Source organism: Phaethon aethereus (genome assembly GCF_964289735.1).
Source record: "Phaethon aethereus genome assembly, chromosome: 1".
Lineage (NCBI taxonomy): Eukaryota > Metazoa > Chordata > Aves > Phaethontiformes > Phaethontidae > Phaethon > Phaethon aethereus.
The window spans coordinates 50,231,588-50,254,723 of NC_138575.1; the positions used below are offsets into that span (position 1 = coordinate 50,231,588).

The following is a 23,136-nucleotide window of genomic DNA, read 5'->3' on the forward strand; positions in this document are numbered from 1 at the left end:
TAAAATGCTACATGTGTTGGCACATAAGATTGGTAGGTAGATAGGTTCTGCTCGGCTGTATTAAAAAAGGAATTCAACGACGATAAAAGTTACAGTTAAAGCATTAAAGTTCCCAATAATAGCTTTATTTTTAAATGCTTCATAATTTTCTCCAACTGTTGGGCTGTGACAGTTGGAACTCTGAGGAAACCAAAACAAACACCTTACTAATTTAAGAATATGTTCTGCAGTTCTGCCAGTTCATTAAAATCAGAATACGATTTAAAAATAAAAAATAAAAAAATATCTCTGTGATAAGCCGAGAACGCCGATTTCATTGCTCAAGAAATTGATTAGCTCCCAGGCTCTAAAGATTTATCCTCTTCCTCTTTGACACTTGGTATGTGTATTTTAGCCAATTTCTGCTTACCTCAAGTGAGAAAAATTACAAACCACTGGAGGTGACTAACTGTCAACATGGGATAAATGGCAACACCACTCTGAATTTGGGTGGCTGGGTCAGGAGTGGGAGTGGGAATGGTGGCCAGCTCAGTGAGTTACAATTCCAAGAAAATTTGTTATTCTTAAATTTCACAGCAGCATACTACTAGAAGAGGTCTTGATCACTGAATCTGGTCCTCAGGTATGAGATGGAGTTTGCATCTATATCATTCTCATTGAGCAATCTCTTCTTTTGGAACTGACAACATCTCCCATAGTAGATTTCTTTTATGGCTATTTATTTACTTACTTTAATTTTAAAAAGCATAAATATGGACAAAACTTAGTTTATACAGATTATGTTCTAGCCAAGTAAGAACATAAAACCTTCTAACTTCAGCCTGAACTGATGCTCTTAATATCACAATGGTCACATCCACAATCCTATTGACTTTTCTTAAAATAAATATGGATACATAAATAACAAAAATAGTCAGCTAAAATTTAGGGATTTGTTCTCCACTTCTGTAAATGATGCTGGGAGAAAGCCTCCTTTTCTTCTTAGTTCTTTGTGTGAGAATGTCTTATGGATTAAGATCCTGATTCATATTATTAGTGACATGACATAGCTGGCTACTTTGCAGTCAGCTTTTCCTCCCTGCCAACCCAAAAGAAGGGAAGGAAATCTAATACAAAATCCTGCCTCTCTCAGCAGCAAAATGGTATGAGACCAATAACTTGAGGAAGCTCTGCCTCATGATTCTTACAGGATTCCTTTGCCACCAAGCTGCAGAGAAGCAGTTGGCAAACACAGCAGAAGGGAAGCAACCTGGTCTAGTGTCCACGACAATTCACAACTTTGTGTTTCAAATCCAATCACTGTCACACCTTATTCTTCTTTCTTGGTACAAGAGAAAACCCCACTTACAGTTTCTGTTCTCTGTAGTGATGCTTTTGTGACCACAAAAGCTGAGGTTCTACAAGCAGATATACAACTCACAAGAAAAAAGACCAATTCTTACTCCTTCATTCATCAAGGTGTAGCATCTTTTGCACAGAAGATGTTCTGAAGAACAGGCTCACTGTGGATTGGCACATCTCTCCATTTAATGTATATAAGTAGAAAATAATACTGTAATTTATGAGTTTTGAAAAAAATAGCATAACATCACGTAGAGCAGTAAAAAAAATATGTACATAAAGAATTATCTCTGTAGAATATAAGGATATATATAAAAAAGACTATATCTATATACATAAAATACATATATATAATATTTTTCTAGGAGTGTATATATATATATGGATATATTCCATATATATGTATGCATACACACACATCTATATAAACGACCTTACAAACTCTTATTACCTTAGAATAGAAATAAACTACAGCTCTGTCCCCTATAACATGCAAAGCTTTAAAACTGTGTGCATATATGTATTAGGAAAATAAATTACCATTTGAAGATAAATATTAAATTCCGCTGGTCACAGTGTATTATTTTATTCATACATCCACCCAGGTTTAAATTAATTTGTTAAACACTCATGCAATTCTTCTGCACACATTCCATATTTATGTTTGCTGTTACATTACTAGCACTTGTGGTGTGTTTCAGGTTTTCTGTTTGTTTTGAACAGACAAACTTAAAACATTGATTAACACTAGTATTCTCTATGTGTTCAAAATGGGGAAAAATATGACAACACAATTGTATATACTAAGTCACTGTTTAACTTGCTCACCTTCCTCTTGCTCTAGTGTACAAAAAGTGTCTTGAAATTATATTTGTATTAATGACCTCCAGATCAGAACCATCACAGTCTAAAACAGTATTCAATATCAATTGTCTTTATATAGGTCTACACAATTCAGTATACTCTTGTCTGAATGCTGTGTCAAAGTCCTGACCAAAAAAACCCAATCTACATAGTCAATGGTTTCTTTTTGGTGTAAAGGAACATCTCTTCAACGTGACTCATCACATTGGCAGCCAAACCAGCAGCATCAGTATGTTCCACAAGCAGGACTGAAAGTCACAGTACATGTACAACTTGGAGCTAAAGCACAAGGGTAGAACCTGCTTGTGTCACTATATCTCAATAAAATACCACAAGACTCTTCTGGAAATCTGGTCCTCTGGCTGGACCAGGACAAAGAGAAACTGGAAACTTTTATTCTGTTCCTGCTTGTCACTTCTTTGACATTGAGGGCTGATGCTTTACTGAGCAACAGAACAGAAGCTTTGTTAAGCATCACCATGGATTCAAATTAAAGTCCTCTTGCTTTGTAATGATGACTAGGTTGCAGTCTCTCTACAACTTTTCAGTTTTTAGAAAAAACTCCCTTATTTGTACTAATATTATGATGTTTTAAAACTTCTGGAAGGAAGATTACTTTGGTATTTTATTATCACCAGCATCAGCCTGGTGGTAGCAAGAATTTATGGAACTGTGTGTCCATGTCAGGTAAAAGAGAACGTATCATCTCCCGTACTCCAATGAAAATACAGTGTCACTGGCACTCCCTGTCACTTATGTCCCTGCATCTTAAGGAAAATATTTCCTAATAATAATAGACAACATTAACATAAATCTTTTCTAGAGATCAATCAAGTTAAGCATGTATCACCTACATAAAAGATACTCCTGCTAAGAACAGCAGCTCAGATTCGGAAATGTGCTTGCACCTCTTGTGCTCACGGCTATGTGGCACTTTCTTTGAAAGTAAAGCACATTTCTCTAAGTAGTTTGCTTGTATGGGTTAGAGTTGAATTAGGGATACAACTAAATTGAAAGAAAGATACATAAAGATACTTCAGAAAGATACATTTCAATACTTCACTAAATTAGCGTTAATGAAAAACTGCATTAAATACTATCCACTGGCGTATAGATAAGAAATATAGACACAGCTATGTTAAAAGGCACGTAAAACAGAGTATCATAGAGTTATGTCCCCTTCATTAATTTAATTTGATTAATGCTGACTGTGTGCTTGCAACTGCATAGAAGAGCTAAAAAAATGTGTAATGAATTGTACAGTATCAGTTATGACAGGTAGTGGTCTAGTGAAGGTGTGGACATGCCACACTCAGTGGGATATGGAAGAAGGCGTGTCCCTACTGTGTGCCGCACTCCATACTTGACATTAAAATGACAATAAAACTAAAAGCAGTTGGCACTATAATCCCAAATCAACAGCTGGCATTCCAGTCCTGAATGCCAAATTCCTGCTAAGGATTTGAAGCCTTCACAGGTTAAATAAACTGTTGCTTTTTACAACTGTAAAAGGCAGAACAATACAAATGACCACAAATTAGAAGTGATGAAACACAGCTGATCAGGATAATTGAAGGCCTCAGCAAAAACTCTATAGCCATTAGAATTAGGAGCAATAAAAAGGACATTTTAGCCCACTTTCCTAAGGAAACAATGCTGAGACTATCATTTTCATCTGTTTGTCCCCACACCTTACTTTTAAGTTTTGAACTTCTTGCAGATTTTAGAGGGTCTGATGGAGGAAGAGATTTCCTAGAGGAAGATGATTTCATCTAAGTTTCTTGAGAATAGATCGCCAGCTAAAGGAGAGAAATCAGTAAGTACTCCCACTGGGAGAAAGGCTCTGGCAAAAGTTTACACATTATTTAAGACCAGAGAATGCATACGAGAGAAACAGAACTTATAATTATCTCAAAGCAAGGAAAGCTTCAAATAAAACCTTGCAGTCAACTACAAAACACAGATTTGTAGGAAGCTAGGCTACATAATTTCTGTCACTCAAGGATTATTTGTACTTTACAAATATCAGGAACAAAAGAAGTCCCAGCAATGGCATACTTATTAGCTAGAGATGTTAAAGTGATGCAGAAATGTTTTTTAAGTGGTTAATGAAGTATTTTTATCTTCCATTTCAGAAGATAATAAATGCTGTAATTGTATTTCTGGCAAAATACTTTCTATTCCAACCATAGCAAAAAGACTGTTAAACAATTTTTACTGCATGTAAATATTTTTAAATCCAGGGTTACATAGTTTGAACTTAATGGTTTTGAAATAACTTCACAAGTAAGGTAATGATGTTGATTTTTAATATATCCTGGAATAATGGAGAAATACCAAGGAAGTGGGGAAGCTGACATTCCATCAGTAGTTAGAAAGGATAAACAGGATAACTGTGTGGTCACAGGTCACAGTCAGCTTGAGAATTGTGTCAGGGAGAAACACTGAAAAGTTGATTTAGGACATATAGTAAAGATTTAAGGCATAACATCAAGCAAATCAATATGGTTTGAGAGAGAAAAGAAATGGTCTGTCAGACTGAAGACCTCTCTAGAGAAATACTTAGTCAGACTGTTCCTGATAAAAGTACTTTTATTTTTTAAAATCCATAATATGCACATTACAATTTTAATTAACACATTTGAGGTTGTAATGCAGCATGAAGTCAATTATCTAGCTAGTGCTCCTTCAAAAACAGTTAAATCAGAACGTTACTACAGAATTATGCTGGTTTTAGTGATTCCACTGAAATCCGTTCTTGTTTCAGTCCCAGACAAAATGTATCAGTGATCTGGAAGATCAAGTTTACAGATGACACAAAAAGGCATACTGGAAACTGCTGAAGTAGTCAGGGTTCCTTGGCAATCTGACTTCATTCAGCTGTCCAAATGCAATCTTATGTACACATGTAAGATCTCAAAGATGAAGACACTCTAGAGTAATACACTACAGAAAGCAGAAGTGTTGAAAAGAATTATGATGACATAATATATAACTGAGTGAAATGATAAAACTTCAGTGTGATGAGGTTATTAAGTGAAGAATTACAGTAACTTCTTATATGTAGTTATAACTAGCTGAAAGTACTGAGCAACATGTAATATTGTACTGTTACACTACACTGGCAAAAATTGGAAGTATGGGCACAGAATTCCTGTCCTAAGAGATGTGTAAGAAATGTGGAAACACTTATAAAGAATGAATCATGGCTTGGAAGAGTAATCTTTTCAGTGACGAACATTTGATACTGGTTTATTTAAGGTTAAGGGTAAAGACATTTAAGAGAATTAATTACAATGTTAAAAAAGCAGTTTTCCTCTACAACAAAAAGACTGCAATAGTCAACTCAGAATTACATTGCAATGCCTATGCTTCAGCTATCTGACATGCAGTGTGGAACCGACATCTTGGCATTCAGGAGGTACGATCTCAACACAGTTAGAACACACCAGAGGACAGCATCTATCTATCCCTCCCTTGCACCAACTCAAGCTGGTACAACCAGAGTACCATACTGTGAGGGGATTTAAAAAAAAAAAAAAAGGTACAACCTTTCAGAACAGTGATGCCATGTATCTCCACTTAAGGTGTCAGTCACACAGCTCCTACTTTTTTCTCCCTCGTCACCTCCCAATACTATTTATTGCAAAATGCATAAGGGCAAAGGAATCCAGCGTTTCTCTTCCAGAAGAGCACCCTAATCACTAACCATGGACTGCTTCTCACTTGCTTTCCTCTGATACTATATACTTTCAGCTTTTACTTTACAGTGCTTCAAATTCAAGTAGAAGGATGGAGCTGCCTCCATTCAGCTTCTCAGTTACCTGCTGTTTAGGTTACAGCCATGCAGACACAAAAAAGCAAGCTGAATCCAACACACCTACTGCCTGACCAAAAGGAAGCTGTTACTATGATCTCCTTTGCTCCTCTTTTTCCACCACATCTTAAGAAAGATGATGTTCAGATGTGTCATGCATGTAACACACCTGTATATGTTCTAGCACAATCACATTGGATACATGGCTCCATGGACATCAGTCAACCTCAGTTAGGTTACAGCCAGCACTAATCTCCTACTTAATCTCCATATAATTTTTTCTCATTATTTCCTTTGTGCTGGTATTAGTATTTGGATATCTGAGCAGATCAGGGAATTGACTTGGATGGAATTAACCAGGCAAAACTGGTCGTTAAGTTACAATGACTGTGAAACCATCCTTCAGCATTGTCCTACCCGATTTCTGACCCCAAAACTATTTTGGTGGAAGATACAAGCCAAGATGCTTTCGGAGTTTTTCTGTATCAAACATCTATGTCATGAAGGAATGTTTTTGCCCTTGGTGCTGAACTTTATTTGAAAAGTCTCAGTCTCTAAGACTCGATTTAAGCAACCTATGTGATTTTTGGATCTGACTCGGTGTTTCCATTATCTCACATAAAGCAAGTAACTACATCTCTTACAGTGAACTAGACAGTAATGCAGCAAGGTTTGCAAGGAGAAATGTGTTGTATTAGAACAATTGATACATTTGGAAAACACTCAAACAAGCTTTTAGGCAGAAAGTACCCTCTGGGTTTAGATATCACTGTAATCTAAGTGATAAATAGAATTTGCTAGCACTTGTTCAAGCACTGTCATTTAGGAAAAATAAGAAAAGATTTAAGCAGTATTGAAGTGTTTGCTTTTGTAACAAACTTGCATTAACCATTTTGAATAACATATTGGTTATATACATATCTCTCTCCATTTTATAGTCAAGGTTCTACCACACAGTTACAAGCATGCTGCGCTAAACTTAGACTCCAGTAGTGTTTAAGAAGAAAAGGTAATTCAAGGGCAGTATTTTAGCTTTAGTATCTTGTTTTCTGACATGCCTGATCTGTAGCTCAGCTTTATTATCCAACTTAAGATAAACAAAAATAAAACCCTGCAACCTTCTCTGAGTCACGCACTATGAACTAATCTAAACATTCCCTTGTTTCTCAGTTCTACAAAATGTGCAATCCCAGAATTATTAAAGTCCTTTGAATACTAAGAAGTTCAAAACTTAACTTGTGCTACTGCATTAAAAAAATTAAAACAGGTGTTTACAGAGTAACAGAGCTACTGAACACTAACTTCATTAGCTTCCATTAAGCTAAATGACTCACAAATGGCATTTAGATCAGTAGTAAATCATCATCTAGGTCAGCAGGAAGCTCATTACAGACTGACAATCCAAGTGACAGAAACACTTTTCTACAAGTGCTACAGTAGTAATTTCCTGTGTGAAAGGCTTGCTGCTGTTCCTGCATTCCTCAGGGGACGCTGCTTCTCAGAGGATGTTACTCTTCCCCAGGAAGAGGAAGGAACCAGTTGTTATTGGATGTGTGGGCTGATAGCTGTCGGGCATTTTCTGCATGCCGCAGAATCAGCTGTGAGAACTGTGAATACAGCTTAGATTCCCAGCCGAAGCAGGGGAAAACACTGCTTGGGCAGACAAGGTCAGAGTGTATGCATACAGTACCTCAGGAAGCTGAAACAGAAATAATACCTGGAACTTCCATCTCTCTAGTTCCCAGAAATGTGCTGATTTGCTAAAGGAACAATATACAGACGTGGATTAACTTGAAAAGCATTCATGAAACGTTGCACTGTTGACATGAGTAAGACTCTATACAAAAGTAAAATATTGCCAGCTCTAAAAGTCATCTACAGCAAGCCAGTTACCTTACAAAACAGTACCAATAGTCCAGCAATTACATCTGTTAATAGTGTCACAATTAAGCAAACTGCCTTGTGAGGAAACTAAATATTGAAACTTAATCTTTTATATTGGGAGGGGGATGTGTGTGTGTGTGTGGAGGGGGGAGTGTCTGTGTGTGTGTAGATTTTTTCCTGTTAGGTCCTCTCCTGAGCTTCCCTGTCCTACAGTAACTCAAGCTCCCTCCATATGTGCTGTGACACTTTTACAGGGCAGGTGACCAGTAGCTAGTCTGTGCATAGTCCAGTATCAGTGAATTCAGCATCACACCCCACTGGCTTTTTCTTTAGTGGCAGCACTAATATGTTTCCTTATTCTGCTAGCCGCTTATTTCCAAACTTGGTTAAAAAAAAAAAAACAACAAAACCCACCAACTATTTGATTCAAAAATTATTAGGGAGATAGGACAGAGACAAATAAACAGTACAATCTCATAAGGTACGTTTTCTCAGGAAAGCAGGCTAAAAATAGTGTAGGAAATATTATATTCTTGCACCCTACTGCCCAAATACAGAATTCTGTCTCCAATGAAAACTTGACTTTCTCTCAAGCTCCAGCTCACTCAAACAATATAATGAAGTCTATTAAGGAACATCAAGACATGTATTATTACCTAATTATGTAGCGGCACAACACATTTCCTGTTCTCTCCTTGTAAACCAGCAGTTACATGCTGTGTTAGAATAGCATCACTGCAAAACACAAGGGCCATTTGGATCATAATCTTCTTTTATTACAAATGTTGAGTTCACCTTCATGTATCTGATCTCTAAGCATTATTTGATGCTAGTGGTATCAAAGCATATTGCTTTTAAGATTAAGTACACAAATCTTTTTAAACATGTCTGTGCCTCTACAGAGGCTCAAAATGCAAGTTTAGAAATTGACTGTTCAACATGCCAAACCCTTCAACCTTTTGGCACTTGCGACAGAAGATGAGCCATTTTGTTCGTATACACCATACCTTCTTTGGAAGGTCCCTAGCTGGGCAACAGAAAAGGCTGTCGCTACTGCCTCATGGCTGTTCCAGATGAATGAGGTGTAGTCTTTGGGAGGGATAGGAGATATTCCTTCCCTGAGAGCAGCTGAACATGTTTAGCTGTACAGAGAAGGCAGCCTATCCTCTTCCCCCAGCCCCACACGCTGTACCTGCATAGCATGCAAAGAGTAGAAAGGGCTGTCTGGAGTGTGCTGTAAGCCAAGATGACACTAAAAATTGCTTGTCTAAGAGCAAGATTGGACAGAGAAGGATTAATTTGCAAAGACACAAGAGTGGATTCTACAAATTGTTATTTGTATTCTGCCACACTGAACATTTCTGAGTTCCTCTATTTACAGCATTTATTCTATGTTATTATAAGACCTAGCATCAGAGATTCAGAGCCTGTTGATATGCTCATCTATGGAAAAGTTGCAGATAGTTTTACCTCAAAACTTTGGAGAAACAACATCTCTTCACATGATTGCCTAATTTCATTCCATGCTTGTGATTTGGAGTTCAGATCATGGAGTTGGCAGTTTGTCCAAACATGCATTTACTGGTAATGAGAAGAATGGCAATACATGAAAAAATCCATAGTTATTCAGAAAGTGGCCTTTCGTATTTCACTGTCAGGGAGCAAGGAAGGTAAAGTGATGGGAAAGGCTGGGAACTGTCAATTGTTATGAAAGCCCTCGTACTGATGGGATCATTCCCCTATGCCAAGCTCAGTCTACTTGGCAACTGGGTTTTGGACAAGGAACACAAGCAGGACATTTTTCTCTTTTTCTTAAAGGATATTGATTCCAGTCTCCATGGATAGTGCCAGAACTTTCCTTTGGTAGGGGAAAAAAAAAATGTATGACTATCATGCAATGATCAGAATTTAAGTGAAAGGCTAAATGTTCAAGGTCCCAAGAAAGCTTGATATCCATGAACTACAGAAAACTGTTGTGCTTTCGGACAAACTATAACAAGCAGTAAGGGCAACCACTGTACACAGTGAAGTGCCATATGAGTTTTGCTCTACTGACTGTTCCCTTCTGAATTGGACTTGGACCACAGAGATGATTATCTATGTATAAAATTCCTAGTCTTTCCTTTTTTCCTTTTCCCCTCCCCTTAACCTCACTGAAGAGAGTTGGTGTTTATTTCCATGTAAGGCTGGAGACAGGAAAGGAGGTAAGTCAGAATAAATCTGAAGTTGCATGGTAAGGAAAATATGCATTGTTTTTAGCTTTTAAGATAAAATTTCTTTTGTCATCCTCTTCTACAGGGTTCTGGAGTTGTGTTAAGTCATGCAAGGAAGAATGTTACTCCAAGATCTTTTCAAAATAAGTTCCCGTGACGATGAATAGTTGTGTAAGCCTTCATGTACATAGAGGTGGAAGAATAGATGCAAATTTTGCATTCATAGTTTCTGTCTTTGCAAAATATACAGAGTGTTTTTTAGGTTGATGGTTGTTGGTATGTTGTTGGGTTTTTTTTTATTGTACTCAAAATAAATTCAGAAAAAAATGTGTCAAAAATACCCAAACCCTGAAATACACACTGGGGAAGCAATGTGTATAGGGTAAATTGAGAGTACAGACACTTCTACTTTTTGCATCAAGACATCTACTACGAATGCAGTACAGATAAACTAACAATGTCTTAATTTGAGGAGTAAAAGTTGCACATGCTTTTATTTTTTTTCACATGTTTTACAAGTTTGGGGGTGGGGGGACAGGTAGAGAGGGAATTTATTTGGTCACTTTCTATTTTAAAACATAGTACTTTCCTTTTGCTCCGAACAGGAACAATTCTTACCTTTCCCTTTCCAATAATCAATCCAGTCTTAACTTTGTAAAAATTGTACTGTAAATGAACAATAAACATGTCTTGTTTCCAGTGTTAACTAGCACTGGAAGAGAAATAACAGCAAACATCTCCCAGCCAGTGCAGACATTCTGACTTCCAGATTACAGTACATTGCTTTGCTTCCTCCAAATCCTGTTTACATGAGCAAGGTCAGGGGATGGAACATTAGAGAGCCTCTACAGTGATTTCCTGCTGCTGTCAGTAAAAACTACCGAGACATCATCAACTTTCCCTTGTTCCCAACAGCTTATCAGGGACCAGAGGTTACCAATGTATTGCCTTACAGACTTGAAAAAACCCAACCTCCCTCAAAACTACAAGTAAAATCAGAGGATGAAACAGAAGAAAATAGTCCCAAAGGGAGACAAGACTTCCAATTTTTCCTTTTCAATAGTTCAGAAAACAAAGGCAATATTAAGCTGCTTGACACATGGATAAGAAGGAGTGGCAGAGCAGCAGTAATGCTTTCTGAGTCTTCAGTGAGATAGAAAGAAATATCATCTCCCCAGCCCCTAAACCTTAACCCCAATTCAATGAACATTTTCAGAGTGTAAAGTCTAGAACACACTTCATTTTTAATAACTGCAACATGAAGTCTCTTACCATTGGAAAAGTGAGGGTATTACACAAATACCAGTCAGTTAAGCACAGATAGCTTGTTTTTATACCAGTTTTAGTAACGTACTGAACTGAATAAATGAATCAAATTCAAAGCTATTTTCCTTACAATAATAATACACAGGAATTCTTAATGTTTTTGTCATTGTAGTCTAAAAGAAAGTGTCCCATACTGAAGATTACATGGAAGTTTTTCCATGGACATAATGAACGCATTCCCTTCACTAAGTTTACAAAGGAAGTTGCATCAGTGTGAATCTTAGATGAAAACAGGTTTTTCACCATGTTCAAAAAAGAACTGGCCTTACAGCTTTAAGTTAGAACACAAGCTGAAAAGATAAGGTGTTTGGAGTTCAGAGTTTAACAATTTAAGTGTTTTCTAGCAAAATCCCTATGAGAACATTCATACCTGCATATTTTGGCTTAATCCTTGAAGCAAGAAAATACAAGTAAATTTAAAAAACCCACATAAGTAGGCATTTTAAGTGTGGAAGTTGTTATGGATTGTTGGCTTTGATGAAGCAGCAAATTAAAATTCCTTGAAAAGAAGAGGAGGAGTGGGAGGAAGAGATAATACCAGTATTTCCTCATACAGATAAAGCTCAAAATATAAATGAATTGCTAAGAAAATATCTAAATATACATTTTAGATTCACAATAAAGAATCAAGAGTGTTAAATTTTTAAAAATTTTGTTTTTCAAATCTTCCCAGGCAGACTGTTGTCAAAAATAGACGACAGTGATACTTAGCTGCACCTTAATTATCTGGACTTGTGCATCCTGTTTTGGCCTTCTCAATAAAAGACAGACATTGACATCCTGGAGCAAGTCCAGCGGAGGGCAAGCAAGATGGTGAGGGGGCTGGAACACATGATATACAAGAAAAGACAGAGAAACAGGTTGTTCAGCCTTAAGAAGGAAGGCTACAGGGACATCTTACCGCCATCTCAAACAGCTAATGGGTAGACAGAGAGAAGGCAGAGCCAGACACTTATTAGAGGACCACTGTGATAGAATTAGAGGCGACAGACATGTTGGAACATAGGAAATTCTAGCTATATATTATGAAAAAAAAGTATTTTCACCAGTCAAACACTAGAGCAAGCGACCCAGAGAGGTGATGGAATCTCCATCCTTAGGCATATTAACAAATGAACTGGACAAGGCCTTTAGGAACCTGATCCAAGTTGGCCTTGCTTTAAAGGAGAGGTTAGATGAAATTACTCCAGACGTCCCTCTCAACCTATACTGCTCTATCATTTTTATTAACAAATCTTTACAGAAGGGAAGAAAAGGAATACCTTTTTGCTCTGCCACAAGTTCATCTTAGGGGTAGTGATAGCATATTTGCTATAACCAATAGGACAGGACACGGTTCCAACAGCTGAAGAAGAGATTCTCAATAGGGAGAACACTTTCTCCTATTTCCTGGAGTAGCTTAAGATCTATGGGAGTTTGCCCACTTACCATGAGGAATTTTGATAGCCATTCAACAAAACATTATGAGGTTTCGTACAGACTTCCAATTTCCCTGAAGATATTTCAGGGAGCTTTAGGGAACTCATCACAGATCCTACAAAAGCTTCAATGTTGTTACTTGTCCCACAGAATCTGGTCTTTAAATACTTGAGACAGTGATCCGAGAAAGGCTGTATCTCTCTTATTTGGTAGAAAAACTCAAGTAAATATGTTGACTAGCTATTTCCAGTGGTCCAGGAACTTGCCAAGGTGTTTTGCAAATAACCCTTAGGGCCCTGCTGTGTTACATGCGTGATAGATAAAGACATTGAACAAGAACTCTTAAAGATATGTCAAGTGCAGAGTGCATTTTTCTCTCTATAAGTATCAGAAGGGCAGAAGAACTGCTTAAGCTAGAAAAAAACACTTCAAAAACAGTAAGTAGGTATAGTCAGGACATTTGTAAATTAACCTGGCAACCTGATCAAAGATTTTTAGGTATTTGAACAACATTCTTTGAGTAGAAGTAGGACCAAAAAGCCATAAGCAGCTTTAAGATGGGTCTTGACAAGTTTGCAGGAAAAAAAAAGAAAAAAGTATGCAGTGATATTGTCTTTGATAACCACTAGAAAAAGAGCATTGCAGAGGAGTTGGAATCAGGGAGACAGATGGGAGAGGAGGGTGAATTAGACAATGTTGGTAACCTCAAGTTAGAGGAGGATTTAAAAAAAAAACAAAACACAAAACCACAACAAACCACAAATAATGAACTAACACAGTATCATTCAAGTGAGGACAAACAGTATCAAGAGGAAATCTCGCTGTGAAGGTGGGATGGGAAAAAATCCAGCATTTGTCCTTCTCCATTTGACTTTTATGAAGAACACATGAAGCCTCTGTAGAGAAGGCCTCTATACATTAGGGAAATTGAGCCAGCTTCAGATGAAAAGGTCCAAGATGAAAAAGGGATCCAGAACCTTTGGAAGCAAGACACAAAGAGATTGGATGGATGGCCTGATTAAGAAACAGGTGGTAATTCCACAAACAACAGAAGCTGGTAACGCAGCAGACAGAAACTAGACAGGAAGGTGACACTGGAAGATGAGTTGACATGAGAAAGCAGGGACGACCAGATAGGTTGGCAAAGTTGGAGAAAGTGTTACTTACTATGCGGGAGGAAGGATGCTAGTGGCAGAGAAAACATGGTTTCTAGATGTGCGTCAATAGTGGTGTTTTGGACCGAGCGGTTATCCCCAAGGCTTTAGTCCGAGTAACAAGGATACAGAAATGTTGCTAGACGGAAAAGAGATGCAGATGGTGAATGTTGAAATGCAGAAAGTTGGTGACTAGGAGATCCAGATCAATGGTGACTAGGAGATCCAGATAATGGGGGGTGAGAGTGGGGAATATAGTCATTACTGACACAGTCAAAAGGCATGTATTCTGAAGCAAAATTTTTGTAATGAAGACCAACTTTTGTAAAGGCAGCCAACTAGCAAATCAAAAGGATGCTGTCTTTAGTGGGAAAACTTATTTCCACTATGAGTTCTGTGCAAAAAGTTTTATAAACTGCTCTCATAGCAAAAGAACTAATGAAGAAGATTAAATGATTGGCAGGTTTATAGGTATGTAACAAAGAATTACAGTCTAACCATACATTTGAATTCTGTGACCAGTATTAAGATCAGGAGGTAATGAATACAGAGTATTTTAAAGTAATAGGTAGCCAATAAATTATATCCACCACAATCCACTGTTTATCAAGCCTACTAAAGAGATTTCTGTAAGTCTGCAAACTACTTTTGACAGAAGTTATCTTAAAGAGCCATAGATCCATTGTGAAAACACAACATGACAACTGCTAAACCTTAAAATACATGAAATTACCATCTCTCAATAAAAGTTATTATATGATGGTTTGTTTTGAAGAAAAGGTTTCTCTTAGACAACAATCTCTGTCATGATCTTCAATAAATGATCTTAAAGAACATTATAAAGTACATCCACAACATACCTTTTCATAAAGCATTCATGACAAAATAGAACAGCAGAAACCACACCTGCTACCTATTCATATATATTAACCCTTCAGCCACACAAACTCTTGTTATGGTAACTAAAATTGCTCAAGATACCATTTATGCATTCCCAGGAACAGATTCAGAGCTAAAAGAGAAAATTCTCATTTTACTCTAATTCTAGAACAGTACGTCTTTTAGATTTCATACCAGGAGAGCATATTTCTCCTCCTACGAAACTACCGTTAAAACATTGCCTTCCTTTCCCTCCCACATGCCATACCAATGTCATATGAAAAAATAACACTAGAAGGATCTATGATTCTGTCTTAAAATGTGTTACTTACTTTTTTTTTTCCTCTCCTGGAGAACTACTAGATATATTATGAGGAGAATTAAAACGTCACTTTTGGAATTTTATCAATGAGGCAACTATTCTTTAGGTTTCCCATTATTTGCAGATAAAGACAGAGTTACAAAAAGTGTTGGAGAATAACTAACAGTAATATTTAGATATAAATAGCTTTGGCTTATAATTAGAATTTCTGCTTAGTATATGGGTAAAATTACTAGTATAATGTGAAAGCTTTGCTATTACACCATCTTCTGGTTAGCCTTGGGAACTGTGAAAGAAAGCTTAAACTGAGAAATTAGGATATCGAGCTCTGAGCAGTCAGCAATTGTTAAAACATATATTTCATTCATGTACACAGAAAGAGCACATTTCCAATAGCATGTTAGTTTAACCCATACCCTTTCTTTTTTTTTTTCTTTTTTTTTTTTCCTCCTCCTCTCAGAAGGCAACTTACCGGAGTACTGAAAGATGAAGAGGAACTAATTTCTATGACAGGTGGGTCAAGTGTTTGTGTATTAGTCACATCAAAGGTAGGGTTGACCTATTGAAAATTAATTATAATATTATTATTTCAGCACCAGTACAGAAAAGGAAGTAAGACTGAAATAAAAAGGACCACTTGCTGCATTAAGGCACAACTATTCACTAGGGACTGGAAACAGGCTTTAAAATTTGTAAAAATAAAGGTAGGATGTTACCCTCCAAGCATGTAAAATGCAATCATATAATACAGAAAGACAATCCAGATATGCATTTATTAGAGAAATATAATTTATATTTCATAAACATTCATCACCCAAAACTAACTCAGAGGATTCCTACCAAAAGAGGTGCAAGTATTAAGAAGTTCAACTGTATGACAAATCAATAAAAATGAAGTATTTCAATACTAGTTTGAAATGGATTTACTAAGACAGCTAAGTCAAAATCTGCAATTAACAGTGACCAATGATGCTACTGAAATACTGAACAGTAGGAAGTATTCAAACAGCCTTAGGACAGAGAACTAGGGGAGGAACAAAAGGAGCAGGCCCAAGTAAGTATGTGATTCTCAGCCATATGCTTTAAGGAAATGATTATACCCCTACAGATATTCCTCTGTTGATTTTAATAAAGTATATCCAATCTAAAAAAAAAAAACCCCAACGCACCCTTCACTTTATAACGAATTTCATAAGACATTGGTGTTATATCAAAACACTAAAACTTAATAAAATTAAAAGAGGAAGTTTTAAATGACTCACACAAAGTATCTTCTAGGAAAGTGATGTAGCTAGCTGTGAAATAGTCTCTCCAAACATACTAAGATACAAATCTCAGTTTGATTAAACACCATTGTTTGTGCTAGGCTAGAGCCCTCAAGCGAGCCATATATTCTTATTTCTACTGCCACCTAGCGTGTATTTGGATTTCCTTCCTCTAAGAAAATATTTACAACGGAAATTACACTGAAAATTTTAAACTAAATCAACAGTAGCTTTTCAGGCTCAAGATATAAACTCTACACATCTAATATGTTCAAATCTCAATGCTATGGTTTTAAAGGAAACTGTTATTTCTATCTTCCATCCACTTTAAAGAGGTCTCTAGTATATGAAAGATTAATTATGTACAAACACAGGAAATTCTGAAATACAACCGTCACCAAGTGGAATGTATTTCTTTTAGTATATCGCACTAAAACTGCATTACTGATTAAAGATACAGTTTCCAAATATCTCCAAAAGTTCTTTATTTCGAAGAAAGGCAATGACTGGGATTTATCTCAGCTATGTTTAGACATACTGCTAGACACCTGTATTTGAGCTGGTCACCCAAGATTACCTCTATGGTCAATGGGAAAAGGTAGGCACCTTCAAAGAACAGGTAATCTACTTACATTTCCAAATTCTCTGAATAATTGTAATCATTATAAGCTTTAAACCTCTACTTACTTGAATAGTCAAGAATCACATTGATCACTACAGTTGGACAATAATTGTAAAGATTTATAAGTCAAGAACATTAAATTCAACACTGTGTTAAAATTCAGGTACTGCTGGTCTGAAGAGTAGGCGATACAAGTAAGGAATTTTTTGTAAAAGTTAATTATGCTTCAAAAAGTAGGCAGGGAAGAAGAAAAAACAATCTTAAATATTACTGTGTCTATGTATAATTCACTCTTTGAAACATGAATAAGGAGAAGTTCTGAGAAAAGGTGAAAAAGTACACTCCAGCTCCACGTTTAAGTCACTATCCTGACAGCAAGGTGATACCTGCAATTCTTAATGCCCTTGTACAAGCTGTTTTGTTCAAAACGGCATTTCCAACTGGTGATGATGAAAACACTACAATTGTCTCTCTGAACCCAGTGGAATAAATTCTGAGCAAAGCCAGCCCCATTTTGTGTGTACTATTTTCCCAGAATCAAGTTCTGGAATAGCAGGGACCTTGCCGCGTTGAGGCAAGCAGGGACGGAGAAGCAACAGCTATCCAAAAGCAGTAAGAAATCTGAAGAGGCATAAAATATTAGGAATTTAAAAAGCATGGACAGAATTATTTTCCTCTTGAGTTCTACCTGTACATCTGTTGAACTTTTTGCGTTGTACCACTTTGAATTTTATCCTAAGGAAATCTATCTTCATTCCTGCTATAGAGGTGACTAAATTTAACCAGCTCAGCATAACTCAGGGCAATGTATTACAACACATCTCAAGTGTCTAGATGACATTGTAGTGGCTTGTAGCAAACCTTAAAAGGTCATCTATACTTTTAAATATCTCATATTTGAACTGCCACCTCTGCCTGCCTGTAACTCTTGCATATGTTATGAAGTCTCTTAAAATACTGTTACTATAGTTAAGATCAATCATCTTCCTCTGTTCCTCATGAAAAAGAAAATAAACAGAAAGCAAGAAGTTCTGCATTTTATCTGAGGTACAGATGAAATATTAGGAAAAACTGTGTCATTACAATTGCTGTGCTGTAGTGGAATAGAGACTGGGGAATCGCCATCCCTCTCCAAGGTCCCCTCACAACCAGACACAGCCATGGCTGACTTGATGTACCATCGGTAACAAGACTAGATGACCTCCAAAAGCTCCCTCGGACATGCCTGTGATTGAGTTCCTCCTCTCCTTGGTATATTAGAAACATGACGAACCATAGAAAGACGAGGGTGGTGTTGCAGTGGAACTGCCTAGTGCTGAAACAGTGTGGCCAGCAGGAGCGGGGAAGTGATTGTGCCCCCATACTCGGCACTGGTGAGGCCGCACCTTGAATACTGTGTTCAGTTTTGGGCCCCTCACTACAAGAAGGACGTTGAGGTGCTGGAGCGTGTCCAGAGAAGGGCAATGAAGCTGGTGAGGGGTCTGGAGCACAAGTCTTACGAGGAGCGGCTGAGGGAACTGGGGTTGTTCAGTCTGGAGAAGAGGAGGCTGAGGGGAGACCTTATCACTCTCTACAACCACCTGAAAGGGGGTTGTGATGAGGTGGGTGTTGGTCTCTTCTCCCAAGTAACAAGCGATAAGACGAGAGGAAATGGCCTCAAGTTGTGCCAGGGGAGGTTTAGATTTGATATTAGGGAAAATTTCTTTACGGAGGGAGTGGTCAAGCATTGGAGCAGGCTGCCCAGGAAGGTGGTGGAGTCACTGTCACTGGAGGTGTTCAAAAAACATGTAAACATGGCACTTAGGGACATGGCTTAGTGGGCTTGGTGATGGTGAGTGGACGGTTGGACTTGATCTTAGAGGTCTTTTCCAACCTTAATGATTCTGTGATTCTATAAAATTCTCTCTATTGCCTGTTGCTTAAAGAGAGGTTGGGATGTTAAAAAAAAAAAAAGGATTTTTTTTTAACTGAAGATGGACAAATTTTTTTTTTTCTTCTCCAGAGTACAGCATAGCACAGCAGGGCTAGAAATGCTGCTTTTTTCAGTTAGAGGAAGAAATATTTAAGAAGATGAAATGAAGAAAAATTTCAAGCATAGTTAGTGCCACTAAAGCATGTTACTGCTGGTAGTAACCTAATACTAGTTTTGTCTGGATAAATTATGTCTCGGTCCAGATGGTGAGGTCCATTCTTCCTTGCCACAACAAAAAACCCATAATTTTTGTTGAGGCAGACAGGGGGGACAGTGAAAAAAGGAAAAGACATAGGAAGCAGCAAAACTTTGTAACTTCACGTTAACACTGTCTAAACTATTATATTATTACATTAATTCTGAAAATAAGCTGCAAAAGAGATCCTAATCATTATTATTATTATTATATTATTTAATTTACAAATACAAAAATATAGTACGTTACAGTAATATCAGTTTTGTTGTAACTATCAGATACTGTTCTGTCTCAAAGAATATAATATACTTCATGTTTATTTGAGAGCAAGATATTCTATAGATGATGTGATGTTAATATAAAACTAAAAACAGCAACCTTATTCTTAAAATCCTGAAATCAGGCCAGAAAAATATATGACAAGAGTCCAAAACTTTGCTACAACAAATGACAAAGCCATAGAGCCCTTTCACTACTATGGTGCAGCTAACTTGGAAGCCTATAAGCTGCTACAAATGTTACCGCCATGAAGAAGTGCAGACATTAGGTTAAGCAAAATCTGTTAAAGCTAACTGATAAATAATTTTTTGACATTCAACTATCAAGTTTCCTTTATGTGCCTTTTCAGTATTGGTAATGAGGTGCTTCCTAGCCTTAGTTTAACTTTAGCCTGGACTCATTAATACTTTTCCAGAGCTCCCCAACTACCTGGGACCAGAGATGGGGGGAAAAAAAAAAAAAATCTGGAAAATTGCTTTAGACACTATTAATATCCTTGCCAGGCAAGGATATATCCTTCATATCCTGTATCTGAGCAGCAGAGGTCTGAAAAAGTTGACCTGAAAAGAAATCAACTGAGCCTTGCAGCTATAAGCTACTGTGTTTGTTTAGCACGTGTTATAACTGAGTGCAATTTGAACGGGTCTTGGAGCAAACTGTTGATGAAGTAAGAGTGGTTTCAGTCTGCTGGCAAATGCTGTGACTGACTTTGTTCCAGCACCGACTACCTATACTGAAGGATGTTACCAGTAAATGTAAGTTCATTCATAGACCTTACAATGAATACGAGTCTGGCACAGAAGTTTGTTTATGAATCTTGTCATACATGCAGTTGTCCTGCTCTTGTTCTGACCAAAATACTAAGCATCACAAAGCTTCACATCCAACTTGACAACAGAACCAGACACATGGTAATACTTAGTGATGGATCCTACCAGGGTTTCCCACCTCCATCAAAATATTTTCAATCTTTATACTATTCATATTGCATATATTCATATTGCATACACACACAAAAAAGCTCAATATCCTCAAATCTCAATGTTTTAAAAGTCTAAGCAGGAAACAAATGCCATGGCAGCAGTATCTGCATTTCATATGAACAAAAACAGGTAATAGTGAATTTCTATAGTACTCTATCAGTACATGACAGCAACCAAAACATTCTTGGATTTACATCAGATACAGCTTTTGGACACTGATATTCTCCAGAGTGTCTTTAAAGAAGAGATAAAAGTATAGGTAATCACCATGCAGAAACTAGCCAGATCTACCAAGGACAGTCACAGATACATCCCTGGAGTTTTAGCACAAACAATGATCTTGTTTAAGGCATAGTACTATTCACCTATTTAGCATAGCTTTCTGACAACCTGACAAACACAGGATTTTCCAAATACTGACACAGAATATTTGACATTTCACTTCAGTTCCCTAATCCCCAATATTTCCATGGGTTGCATGTTAGAAGGTTTGACAGTAAAGTAGCTGAAGAATGAAATCACCAGGAAATCAGATTATATACTGACATAAATTAGCCTAGAGAGGCTTTCTAAACTTTTAGATATCAAGATCTTCTCACCTAAAGGTCTTGGAAAGAGCGACAACTTGTGACAATCAAGTATTTGACTTTCAGTAATAATGCCACCTTGTCCTGCTTGTAATGAATTATTTTGAGAGGTACCTTAACACTCACTGAATATTCAGATATCTTCTGCAACAGTTGCCATGTTACTTCAGAACCAGAATATCCCCTATGTTTTGTTTAAGTCAGGTGTAGAGTACAGATACACAAGAAGCATGAAAGGAATTCACCAGGATAAATCTGACAGCATCAGTTAGCCTAGTAACCTTAATGTGGATTTGTAAGTTATGGTTGCTTCCAAAGTATTATACATAACAACAAAAAGTTTTCTGGTATACACAGAACACATTGAACTAGAGATGCTAGACAGTGTTCACAAAAGCTTCTGGTTTCCTTTATTAGGGTACTTACTGCACTCACCTCAACTGACTGAAGTTTTTCATCATGGAGATGAGGTGACCTCGGGTAAATATCAAGAAGATGAGGAGGATCATCAATATGGGTTCTTCTAATATGGTGTTTAAGAACTTCTTTATAATCAAACGAATCAAAGTTGGTTTTCCATAGCAATACCTGTAAGAAATCATCATATCAGTAACTACTCAAAGCCTATTCAGTGAAGTCTGTTATTACTAATAGATCATGACATCTGAATGAGCCTGCTGGCATCATAGTCTGATCTCTACTATAACACAGGCACTTCCCCAGAGTATCTTGTACTTCAAGTCTAATAGATGTGGTTCAATCTTTTTTTTTTTTTTAAAAAAAAAAAAAAAGGGTATCTAAAAGGTGTCTCAATAATCATAAACCAAAGCAAACTTCTGTCCCACTGGACTGGACTGTAGTTCTTCCACCAAATCAAGGGGTCATATACTATCAAATTTCTGTCCCCTAAAAAAGCTTGCAGGTCAAACAAGAAAGTTTGAGGAGATAAGAGAAATGACAAAGTTCCACAGAACTCTAAAGCACCTCGTTCCAGTGTTTTAGCAACAGGCATCTGTTTTCTGAACCTTGTCCAATTACATTCAAGGCAGAAACAGTATACAACAGTCACACCATGGCCAAATGCAGAAGTAAGGTAGTAGAATGCAGAGGTAAGACAGCAGAAGGTCTATCCAGCCTCAAGGACAGACCAGGAAACCAAATCATAATCCACAATGTTGCTCTCATGTCACAAAACAATTGTATATGTGAGTAATTTAATTAAGTTTACCACAAGTTTACATGATCCCTGTCATCTTTGTTACTTTAAGTGCTAAGGCAAAAAAGAAAATAAAAATGCAGTTCATAACACTTAGAAGATGGCAGTTTCCAAAAGTCCAATGCTGATTTTTATAGCTGCTCCCTAAATTAGAGGAAACAAAGATGGGACCATGATCTGACTTAAAATTACTTGCCTGTCCAGCCAAAAATATTGACAACCAAGTATTTTTCAGAAATACTGAACAAATCACAGATTTGTTCACAGAAATTCCAAGCAGACTAAATCATATTTTTAATCTATTTGCAAGTAGCTGCATTGTTATAAGTTCATTTTACGTTCAACATCTTTCATGACTGTTGAGCGGAAGACCCTAAATATACACTGGGAGACACAGTGCACCAATAAAGATGGACCCAGATTAACTCAGACATTAGTAACAGTGAAAATGGGATGTATGGATCTCAGTACAAACTATAAAAAGCTGCCTCAGAACCTGGCACTCGCAGGACAGTTAGATGTTAGATTAGTTGATCCACAGCAGCTCACTGTGCTCTAAAAAGGGAGGTTCTGCTTTCTCTCCCTCCTCTTGTCAGCTCTGTAGTTCCACTACCTCCATCATCCAATCCAGCATAAAGTTATTCACATTTTTTATGTGGCTTTTGCCCATTTTCTCAGGCTAATTTTCTGCTGGTTTAGTAATGTGAACTGGCTCAGCACTAAGTGTAAACAAAGGCATTGTAAACAAGTAGAACCTTTCATCAGTGGTGAGCATTTGAGCTGCTCGAGCTCTAAAT

The 23,136-nt window shown here is 37.1% G+C and overlaps 1 protein-coding gene across 1 annotated transcript in view; it reads right to left on the bottom strand.

The window, feature by feature from the left end:
• Window positions 1-23,136, bottom strand: part of POC1B (POC1 centriolar protein B) — a gene marked incomplete at both ends in the record, with an annotated part of 54,071 nt that overhangs the window by 13,742 nt on the left and 17,193 nt on the right. Inside the window, 2 exon segments of the mRNA XM_082004776.1 lie at window positions 15,692-15,778; window positions 21,559-21,711. Of these exon segments, the coding sequence (XP_081860902.1) occupies window positions 15,692-15,778; window positions 21,559-21,711 (240 nt within the window).